The sequence below is a fragment of the Hippocampus comes genome, unplaced genomic scaffold (genome assembly GCF_001891065.2).
Source record: "Hippocampus comes isolate QL1 unplaced genomic scaffold, H_comes_QL1_v1.1 scaffold145, whole genome shotgun sequence".
Classification (NCBI taxonomy): Eukaryota; Metazoa; Chordata; class Actinopteri; order Syngnathiformes; family Syngnathidae; genus Hippocampus; species Hippocampus comes.
This window is the reverse complement of record NW_017805994.1, coordinates 545473-556343: the sequence shown is the minus strand read 5'-3', so window position 1 is coordinate 556343 and position 10871 is coordinate 545473. Positions and strand designations below refer to the sequence as shown.

General features: G+C 46.2%; 1 protein-coding gene across 1 annotated transcript; it reads right to left on the bottom strand.

Moving 5' to 3' along the window:
* Positions 1-3257: 3257 nt before the first annotated feature.
* On the bottom strand, positions 3258-5636 carry ier5l (immediate early response 5-like). Its single transcript, XM_019892376.1, has one exon. It carries the CDS (start codon positions 5426-5428, stop codon positions 4577-4579), a length of 852 nt encoding a protein of 283 aa, XP_019747935.1. The 5' UTR covers positions 5429-5636; the 3' UTR covers positions 3258-4576.
* Between the last annotated feature and the right edge of the window lie 5235 nt (positions 5637-10871).

Genomic DNA, 10871 nt, shown 5'->3' with positions numbered 1-10871 from the left:
AACACACGCGCACACACACACACACACACACACACACACATACACACACACACACACACACACATCACTGTGCCACCTGGTATTGTCCTTTTGTCATCAGAGGATATATATATATATATGAGAGAGAGAGATTATATAGTGCATATATGAGTTTTCTAATGCATAATCTATAATCAAAATATTGCGGCAGTCACTATTATGAGGTAAATATAAACAAACAAATAAATAAATCCATTCATACATCGGGCAAAGGACTGTCTGAAATGCGTCTGGTGTAATTTTGAAGCGTTTCTTGTTCACTTTTATGTGGGCTGCATGAACTAGTCAATTGCCATCAGGCAGCGGTGTGCTAACGTCTTCGTTGGAGGGCCGCGTCAAGAAAAATGGAAGGATGAAAGGGCCACTTTTAAATTCTTCAACTTTTTGAAACACGCTAAAGTCAGTCAAAAGAGCACTTATTTATGGTTTGTATTGTCTCTTTCATCGTTCATTTCATCATCTTTCTGTGAAAGGTGTCAAGGAAAATAGTTGAGGATTTTGGGGTGGCCAATAGCCCTCAATCTCGCAGAGTCGATGCAGCTCTGCACTTGACAGCATCGGAATCTCCACATTCCGAACCCCAAAAAGAAGAAAGTGTAGTCAGGTGATCATTTTTCAAACATCATTCATGTGATGTCTTCATAAATCAGCACAAAGTGGGTGAAACTATTTTTGCCTCCAAAACACAATGATCTATATTCACTCCAGTGTTTTGAAGACAAATGGTGTTCTTGTCATCATTTATTTGTATCTTCAAATATCGAGAAAAGTTCTACCGTACGCCCTCGCTTCTCTGCCCACCTTCACCTTTAACTAAGCTTGCGGCCCATGTCAAATTTTTAGTTTTTTTTTTTTGTCATGTTGCAGGCCACTGAAAAATGGACGACGGGCCGCAAATTGCTCCCGGGCCGTAGTTTGGGGACCACTGCCAGAAGCTATCATTACAACCAGTTCCATGTTGACCCACTTCCACTTGTTCTTCTTCTTATTATTAGTAATATTATTATTACTAGTAGGAGTCGAAGTGTCGGAGCACGCTTCTGTTTTGCTGGGAAAGCGGCGCACAGCCGAGGGAGCAAAGTGCCATCGCCTTGCGTTGCGGTAGAGCGCGCCGTTCCCGTTTGAGAAGCGGAAGGAGCCAGCCAAGAGGAGGGAGGAGGACAGTCGGAAGAGGGAGGAGGAGAGGGGCGGATGAAGGAGGGGAGGGGGGGGAGTCGGAGGGAGGGCCCCCGCCAGAGGTGCCTGCTCTCTCTGCATACGGAGCCCTCGTGATCAGCATTCATTGATTTTAAAGAACACCACCAAGTGGCACACTGCAGAGATAACAGGGCTCCAACATTTTTCAAGAGACATTTTGGGAGTCCTTTCCACACGGTATGCAAAACTGTTGTGCCGGGGGAACCGAATGATGACAAACGTCTGGAAACGCAAGTGATGAACAAAAGTCTTTCAGGGTACAAGGCATGAAAAGTCAACAATCAGGCAATTAGATTCCGCGTTGACTAAAAATTCGATGTGACATTTTGTAGTTTTGTTTTTTTATTTTCTTTAAGGAAAAAAACATTTCCAAACTGTATACACAATGTTTGCTCCTATCTCCCATCTATGAGCGTTAACTCTCCCCCCCCCACCCCCGAGCTTTTATGATGATCATCATGTGACCCAAGTGTGGAGAAATCAACAAAGTGTTTGTAATCCATTGCGGAGGACGACTTTTTTTAAAGGTCAAAAAACACCCATGCTCAACTGTGGCATAGGAAACATACAGTATGTGTGTGTGTGTTTTTTTGGTTGTCACTGATGCTGAATTTGCGGTGTTCTTCTTTGGGTCAGTCATGATGAAAACGCCGTGGACTCATGAAACTCGGACCTTCTTTCATCAGTGGCCAAACATTCACACACATGCCGGCGCAGTGAGAACTCTCTTAAAGTGTCTTTTCCTCATTTCGTAGCCTTTTGAAATAATCGGATTGATGTGATTTTCGCTCGACCCGTATGCTGCTTTGCTAGCTACGCTGTGTCATAAGTGGTTCAAAGATATCTACGTTGTTTGGTTTTTTTTTAACATGTTTTCAGTTGTTGTTGTTGAAAAGTTAGTTGATGAAATGACTCATTTTGATCGCGCGTGGTCCTGTTGAACATTTTGCGCATGTCGCTGGAATCGCTTTCCACCCTGTCATGATGCGGTTGCTGTGCCTTTAAGAAATCCTTCGACATTTTCAGTGACATTATGAATTTTTCTCCTCGATGTGAACGGAAACAACTTGCTGACTGACTCGCGTCGCTAAGTGGAGGTCAACCATGTGCTCGTACAATGCTAACACAAAACTTGAAAAGTCCACCCTGTCGTTGGCCACCCTGTTGGCAAGCTTTCAATTGGCTGCCGATTGCGTTTCAGTTGTGTGCATTTTAAAAAAGAAAACTGCGGGAATTTGACCACTAAGCAATGTTAGCGGCATCTACAGAATCCAACGGAGGTCAATGAAAAATCGAAATTTTTGGTGGTGGGGCGCAATGGGACAATCTCAAAGGCACCTTCCACTTTTTATGAACACATTCGTTTGTTTGAGATGATGTCATTTTTTTAGTACATAATCAGTAACAAGAAGCTTGTTTTCACGATTGACTTGGCGCCCCCGGTGTGTCCAAATTATGGCTCAGGGGCCATTTGTGGGCCACCACCCATTTGTCAGTGGCCCGCAACATGACAAAAAATATGTATCCTAAAAATGACATTGGACGTGGGCTACAAGATTAGTTAAAAAAGGTGAAGGTGGGCAGAGTGAGCAGGGAAGGTGTCAGAAAAATAGCTGGCCTTACTACTAATACATTTGTTTATATACTGTCAAACTTTTCTCTATAAGAGAAGGTTTCAAGAAACAGTTTGCTCTTTTTCGCGTTGTGAATGTGGAGATGAGATTCGGTTGCGTCAACACCTTTAACAGAAGGCCAATGAAATGAACTAGACAATACAAACAGCATATAAATCCTTTCTTGACCAGCTTTAGCATGTTTCAAAAAGTTGAAGGAGTTTCAAGTTCATCCTTCCATCCGAGAGCAAGCAAACTAACTACCTTCTATCCCCTTTCAACAAGTCATAAACCTGAAAACAATCGCGATCATCTTCTGAATATTTATGACACTGCTGATGTCTATGTGTAACAAAACAGGCCTCACAATCACAATGGAGATTTATTTTTTATTATTAGATTATACTTTTTTTTTTTTTTTTACAAATACTTTCTGCAACAGTTTTACCCGGCAATATACAATTTTCAAGCACAAAAATACAAGAATAGCAACAAAATATGCAGAGAATGGCAGAATACTCTCCTTTATTTTGGTACACATAGTGCTCATAAAGCTAACGCATGGATTTTCAGGTTATGGCTAAATAATGACTTTGCCTTTTTTAAAACAAAAGGACAAACATTATTCCTTGACAAAAACAGAGTAGAACTCACAAAACCAAGACAATTTGGAATCGTTTTGAATATTTGACCTTGAATGCTTCAAATCGCTAAAGATACATGTCAAACTCCCAGTGAAACTGTTGGCTGTCAGGATTTGATGTGTTGGCACTGAATCACAGTCTTTCAAAAAAAAAGTGTGAGAGAACAGTTGACATTCAGTCACTTTCCTTAAACTTGCCATTTCTTTTTTGACAATAGCTAGCAAGAGTGTGCGTTTGTTTTGTTTTTTTAAGGCAACAGAAGTCAATCCACCATCAAACTCATCCACGTGCACGTTCATGAACGCCTGCGTGTTAAGCCGTTTGTGACATGACTCCTAGACATTTCTCAGTGTTTAAATAGGTCTTTCCTGCAAAATAAAAAAAAAAATCATTCTCACTGCGACCTCGTAGGGGAAACTGGGCTCAATTGCTGCCGATCAGGAAAAAAAATGCGAGTGACGTCATTCAGTAGGGACTAATGAGGAAAATGAGGTATCAATTCTTCATCCCTTCATATTGAACACACTGCGGGTCTTGTGCTTGTTCATAGCCGTGGTTCAGATGGATCCACATTTGGAGCCGGCTGCCACTTTGACCCAACTGTGCACCTCCTGTTGACTAACGTGCGGCGGGCGCAGTGCACGTGTTCTGTGACTACGCGCGTCACGTATTGCGAGAAGCACATCCTCGGCCACTGACTCACAAGTACGCGCAAGGCCACTTGGCCCGACGCGTTACGTTATCGTGCGGTTCCGTTAAGTTGTACAACATTGACGGTTTCCTGCCGATTGACCTGTTGAAGGGTTCAGGTGACTTCCATCGTCGGAATGATGTCAGTCACCATTCGCCCAAGCCTGTCCTTTTAAAATGTCTCCATCTACAGAACATTTGTAGAACCACCCTGCGCCACCCTTTTTTTTTTGTCACCACAACTCCTTTGGGAAGATCACCCCGCTCACATTCGGGACCTTTCAATGTGGTCAAATAAATAAGCGATAGCAATATTTCCCCCCAACCGGTGACGCGCGGGGAACGCGATACGGTTGAGCCAAGATCCCCCGCGCCTTAAATAAAGTTTTGGATTCAAAATGCCACGATGGTTCGAGTCCACGCTCCCAGACTGGCCAGCGCCTGTTTGCTACAGATCTGCTCCAAGTCCGCCTGCCTGCTGAGCAGCCCCGTAAAGCCCGAGCCGAAGATGGAGATCAGGTTGGAGATGTTGGAAGTGTCCGCGTAGTCCGGGTTACAGTTCGCGTACTCCTCGCGTTTCGGCCGTTTGCGCGAGAGGGCAAAATCCGACACCTCGTCCACGTCGCACAAGCAGCATCCAAAGTCAACCTTTCGTTTCTTGCCGGGGGGCTGCGCGCCCTGACCCGCTTGGAGCGCGTCGCAGCAGCAGTCCTGGTGGAGGTAACCGTTTTCCACCGTGGTCACCACATGCGTGTCCAAGTCCAGCACGGTGGTTTTGTTGCAGTGCGCGTTGTTGTTTGCGGGGAACGGCTCGCAGCGGGACACGTCGGAGACCTCCATGCAGCAGCTTCTGTAGTAGCAGGGCTCGGGGTCTTTGCAAGCGTCCCCCGGAGAGGCGCAGCCGGAGAGCGCGCTCGCCGGGCGGCCGGGGAGAGCGGCTTCCTCGCCGCAGAACGCGGCCCGCGCCCGCTCCTCGTTCTCGGCGTCCTCCGCGTCCGCGTCCAACGGGTTGAGCTCCTGGATCTCGTCGCAGACCGTCATCACCTCCTCGTATTGCTGCATCCGGTAAATCTCCGCGTATTTCTCCTTGATGTAAAGCTGCCTGGCGTTTCTCAGCACGTAGGAGACCAGCAGGTTTTTGTGCAGCTTGATGCCGCCTCGCTGAGTCCTGGAGTTGTGGATCTTCATGAGGGAAATGGAAATCAAGCTCTGCGCGTCAACGTCGCACTCCACGGTGTTGATCATGATTGGGTTCCTTTCGGCCAACTCCGACTTTCAACTATCTCGGGAAGGTTCTTTTCGACTGAGGAGAACGCTTCGAGTCAGCTCTGTGAAGAAACATCGGGAGCGAGGACCCTCCTCTGAGCGCAAGCTTAGCAATCATTTGCAGATGCTGTGAAACCACAAGATATATATAAATATATCGTGAGGGAGAGGGAGAGAGCGAGAGAGAGAGAGAGAAGAGCGAGGCACGCTTCGCCCCACCCCTCCCGCTCGGCGAGCCAATCAGAAGCCCGGAGTTTGTTGAGTGACGTGACTCCATGCTGGAACTATGTCGCTCCCGACCAATCGGCTTCTGGCGGTTCCTCTGTGCCATTCAAATTCCACTCAGGCTGTCGAACAGGAATGTCCTCATTTCAGCAGCCCCGTAACTGAAACTTCCAAGAAGCGGTCCACTTCCTCGTCGTTGGATATGTATGAACCGGCTGTTCCGGGTAGACATGTTGCAGTAAATCCAACCGCGACGCAAGTGAATGTCAACCGAGCACAGCAACAGTTAAAGTCGACCTTGCCACCGACGTGGAGGTGAGCAGAATTTGAAAACATTGACGTGTAGATACAGTCACAAGCGAAAACTAGTACGGCTTCAGTCGTCGTATTTACATTCATTAATTACATTCATATTTACACATATTAACTTGGAAGACTATTTGAATTTGTGTATTTTATTAAAAATTCACTCAAAACTGTGTTTTATTTACTTCCCGTGACACCCTCTGACCTCTGCTCACATGGACACCCAAACTGGCGAGAAGATAGACCAACATGGACTTTTGAGGTGGTTACTTTCTACTTTACTTGCCTGATAGTTGCTTGATAGAGAAATCCATAAAAAAATGTGCACTCTTTGACTTGAGTGTAGGAGAAGTACAAAATGTGATTAATTGCAGAAATGTGCAATTACTCAAAAAATGCAATCGCTTGACGGCACAACTATGATATATATATAATACAAAGTAGCAACTACAGTCATGCAGTTGTGCAGAATAAAACATATTTTGGCTCTCTCGTCCAGCTCAATACGATATTTGCACCCGCCCCTTATTAAGTAGTTTAGTTTACCACAGCAATCCACCATTTGTGTTGCTCACTTAGCACCTCATAAAAATCTTTGGCGTCATTAATTTGTGACTCCTGCAATTGGCCCGCCGGCCAATCCAGGGTGTTTTGTGCCTCTCATCCATCCATTTTCTAGACTGCTTATCCTCATTAGGGTGATCTGGGGCTATGCAAGATGACTGCAGGCAAGAGATGGGGCCAACCCTGGATTGGTCGCCATCAAATCGCAGAGCTAGAATTCAACAGCATAGAACAATGGATACAGATTTCTTTCTTTACTTCTTTTTCTTTGTGATGAAGGGATATATAAATACATTTGACTTGACTTCAGGCCACCCCATCTGGAATGTGATGCAGACGCCAAGCACGGGGGTGCCCCATCTGGCCACTAGATGGTGGCTTGTCGGGGAGGAGACATACTGCAGAGCTCCAGTCAAGATTTCGCCTCTTTCGTGCTTGATGTCGAATTCGGGGCAAACACTATTATTCCGGCAATCGGGCTTAGCGCCTTCATGTCATCATCGTAATAGCCTGCTTCTAAACACAAGGTGTATTTTATTTGCTGAAAATCTCTTGAATATTGAATGTCGACATCTTTTACAGAATCTGTGACGATTGTGGATCTCATAAAATACAGACACTTTTGGAATCATTCTAATATGTGGCTTTGTTTTACAGTGCGATGACCCCCATTGTCATCACTACACAATAACTCCACATGACTGAACAGAAACAAGGTCCTCTCACACGCATGCCAGACGCTCATACTGGCGCCCTAATAACCTCCCCAACTTATTATTATTACTCTTTTTTTAATCATTTGTATTCTTTTGAAACACAACACATTTGTCATACCACAAAAGCATATCGTAGACTCTCAGGACCGCAAGGAAAAACGAACCGACTTTCCATCCTTACCAGTTACCCATGCAAATTGCTTTTCATGTCAATCAACAGATTTGGCCGATAAAATGGCGTCAGGGGTACAATCATTGACCACCACACGCGAATCTGTATTTGTCAATGAGATACTATTGAGAAACACACGTCAAAGCGCGAAATTGGAGCGCAGAAGAGACGCCGCACTCGATTGGGCAATCCGCTCAGTCGCTCCGGAGCCCGAAAGCAGCATTGCAGTGGCCTCTACAGATCAATCATAGGTTGAAATGTTTGCCAAATGAGTGCAATAACCCGCGTTGAACCTGTAGAGGCCAGTACAGCTCTAGTTTTCCTGGCGTGTGATTAGTATTTTGTGAAGGTTCCGAAATTCTCCCCTTGAGGAGAAAGTGACTTCATCCCCTGCAGAGCCCGCCCCAACATTTATTTTCAGACAGGATGAAGTGTGGCAGCTCCATGAGCAACTTTGACTGCGAGCCACCTGACACTCGTGTTGTCACTGCATGATGAAGATCTGATGCAGGTTGGAACTGGTGGGTTTTTTTTTTTTTAGGGGGGGGGTATGAGTTTGTAACTTGCCGGATGAAATGGCTTTTCCTTTACTTTTCATGAAGATCTCCCCTCACGAGATGGAGGCTCTCGAAGCTGAACAAGGGCCAATAACCCGCGAGCCGTGAGCAAACGGACTCAATCAGCGGTGGCAGAAATGTGTGCGACTCGAACCAATCGGAGTTGCCACTTCGAACATTGTTTAGCAAGTTGAAATAAACTGAATCCGCCAATAAATGAAAGCAGAAGTAGTAAAGAGAAAATAATCGGAACCAATTGACCAAAAGTACACAGCGAAACGTACAGTGGATGGGCAGCCGTGACTTTCGAAGATGAAGCTGTTTTGACAAGAGAAGTTCCTCCCCTGGCGCTACCGCCAGAGCGACGCGGGAGGAAGAAGCTGTTGTGCGTGCTATGTCGTCAGAAACAAGGCAATACAAGAAAGTTGTTGAATCATCTGAACAAGTAACACCCGAGTGAATCTTCTACACAATAGTTTTGTTGAGTGTGCTGTCACTTGAACGTAAAATCCCGATATGTGTAATGTACGCAATGCCAATGTTTGCGTCGTATGGCGGCGGGCCGGCTCCTTCTTGTGACATACCCGGAAGTGGGTCAGTGTCTACGATTAGTTGGATAGCCAGCTAATGATTGGTTTTTGGTTTTCTGCCTGTCTCTCTCTCTCTCTCTCTCTCTCACTTTTTCAAGCACGGCTGCGAGCCAACTTCAGCCCAGGAGAAAGCGTCTCCCCAGTTCGTTAGCTCGCATAGCTATAGGATCCAGCTGGTCCGTCCTCAACATATAATGACTACTATTAGCGCTGCACCGATGAGATAAAAGAGGAGTTGAAATGTCCCGATGAACAGCACATCCGTCTGTCTTATACCGCCCTCAGGCGGTCGAGGCTGGCACACCAGAAGGAGCTTCCCATCTGCCTGATACGGCGTACGATATCACAGAGTCCCGTTTTCCGTCATTTAAATATGCGTGCCGATCATTTTTGTTCTTCGCCTGGCCATGTTTTCCTTCTCCTCCTACAGCCACGGTCTTTTTCTATTTTCAGTCTTGCCGTGTTGCATCTGCACCGCCCTCCTCTCCCCCTCACCCACCTCGTCCATTTGTGTTCTCCCCTCATCGCTTCAGCCTCACTGCTCAATTGTTCACCACTCCCCCGCTCTTAGTTTCAGCCCTCTGTCTCTCCCTAAGCATGTTTATCTCTCTTATGTGTCTCAGCGTTGTGGGGGGGGGGGGAGGAGGGGCATTTGCAGGTGTCAGCAAAGCACAGGTTGATTTCTTCTTTCATCTCCTATCTTTTCCTCCTTATTAAGGCCCGATTGCCATTCTTGGTTCGCTATCGCCAAACAACGAGCGCCTCTTTTTTTTTCTTCCTCCCTCACCCTTTCTTTATGTGTTATTGATTTCAGAATTTCAAGTATTCCATGAATCAACACCCAATTACTGCACTTGAATCCACCTGCCTCACTCGTACTTGCGCTGCGGTTTGTATACAAAATAGATGCCGGCTCCAGTGTTTACTGCGCGGCTCCTGTCAACAGCCAAGACTAACGACACAAATTTAAAGGACACACATTCAGCTATGTCGCGGAGTTGACGCCAACAGAGAGTGGATGAAAGGAGAGAGAGAGTAAAACAAGTCGGAATCGATAACTTTAGATTGCGGTAGCCTAGAAATATTTGTGCGGGTCATTTTCCGGAATAAATAAAGTACAAAATGAGGCTATGTTGAAATTTTGCTAGCAGCTTGAAAACGGCAAACTCCACCTTCAGTTGCAAAGGATTTGGCAAATACCCAAACGACAGCTCTGAGACCCCGTTTAAGAACCACTCACTGCTCACAGTGACTTCAAGTAAATCATACTTTGAAATAAAATGACGCGGGGGGGGGGCAACAAAACAAAATGCTTCTTTGGTGTGCAATAGTGTTCCTAAAACTGCTCACTCCACAATACCCGTTCCAAGCACGGACTCCCAAATCCTGATTCCTTCTCTCTCTTGCCTTGTGCTGTCCAAAAAAAAGAATTTGTGGAAAGACTCAAGTCATCGCTTTCCGACGTGCCGCCGTCGCGCTTGCAACCGCTCGCTCGTACCGCCCACCGGCGAGCACATACACCAACGCGCAGAAGAGCCCTCGTCGCTCTCTGCGGCGACGCGCAGAGAGATGTTTTTCCAAATGAAAACAGCACTTGCAAAACGAAAAGCACGCTGCGCATTTTCATTGACTTTGATCTTATTTATTTGGGGTTTGCACTGCGTTGTTTGATGAAAGCTTCGTCCACACTGTACGTTTGAACCCATTTTCATGGCATTGGCATGCTGGAAAACCTTCTCTCTCGCGCATCAACATGACACAGCGCGTCTTTCCACAATATGGTTTCCGACATGGCAGTATTTTTTCATTTTATTTATTTATTGTTAATTTTTTTTTAGGGGGGGGGGGGCAACACGAATCACTGAAGCCGCAAAACTTGAAGGGCAAAACGGCAAGGGATCACCGTACTATCGTAATCGCAGGCGTATAATCTGTCTTCTGCCGGAACAAAGGATATGAGGGACCGTTTCTGCCTGTTCTTCTCGCTTTGAATTGGGTCGTGTCTCTTCCCGTAGACGCCCGGTGCGACCCAACATGTTGCCTGCGTCCTGTCAAAACACCTCCAAGAAATCTGAAGGAGTGCTCGCAGAAAGCCGCGTTAAGAAGGCCTTTTTAACAACAGCCGCTTCAGTGGACTTACTTTCAAACATAAGCAGACTGGAAGGTAAAGAGCACGTAAACCCGGCCGGGTTCTTTGCGAACGGCATCGATGGGCCTGGTGCAGCAGCCCGCAATCCTTCCCTCCCTCCCTCCCTTCCTGTACTTTGGCTGGCTCTGCTTTCATTCCACCCC

Excerpts from the sequence above, each read along its gene's own strand:
- ier5l (XM_019892376.1), bottom strand. The coding sequence starts at position 5,428 with ATGATCAACACCGTGGAGTGCGACGTTGACGCGCAGAGCTTGATTTCC.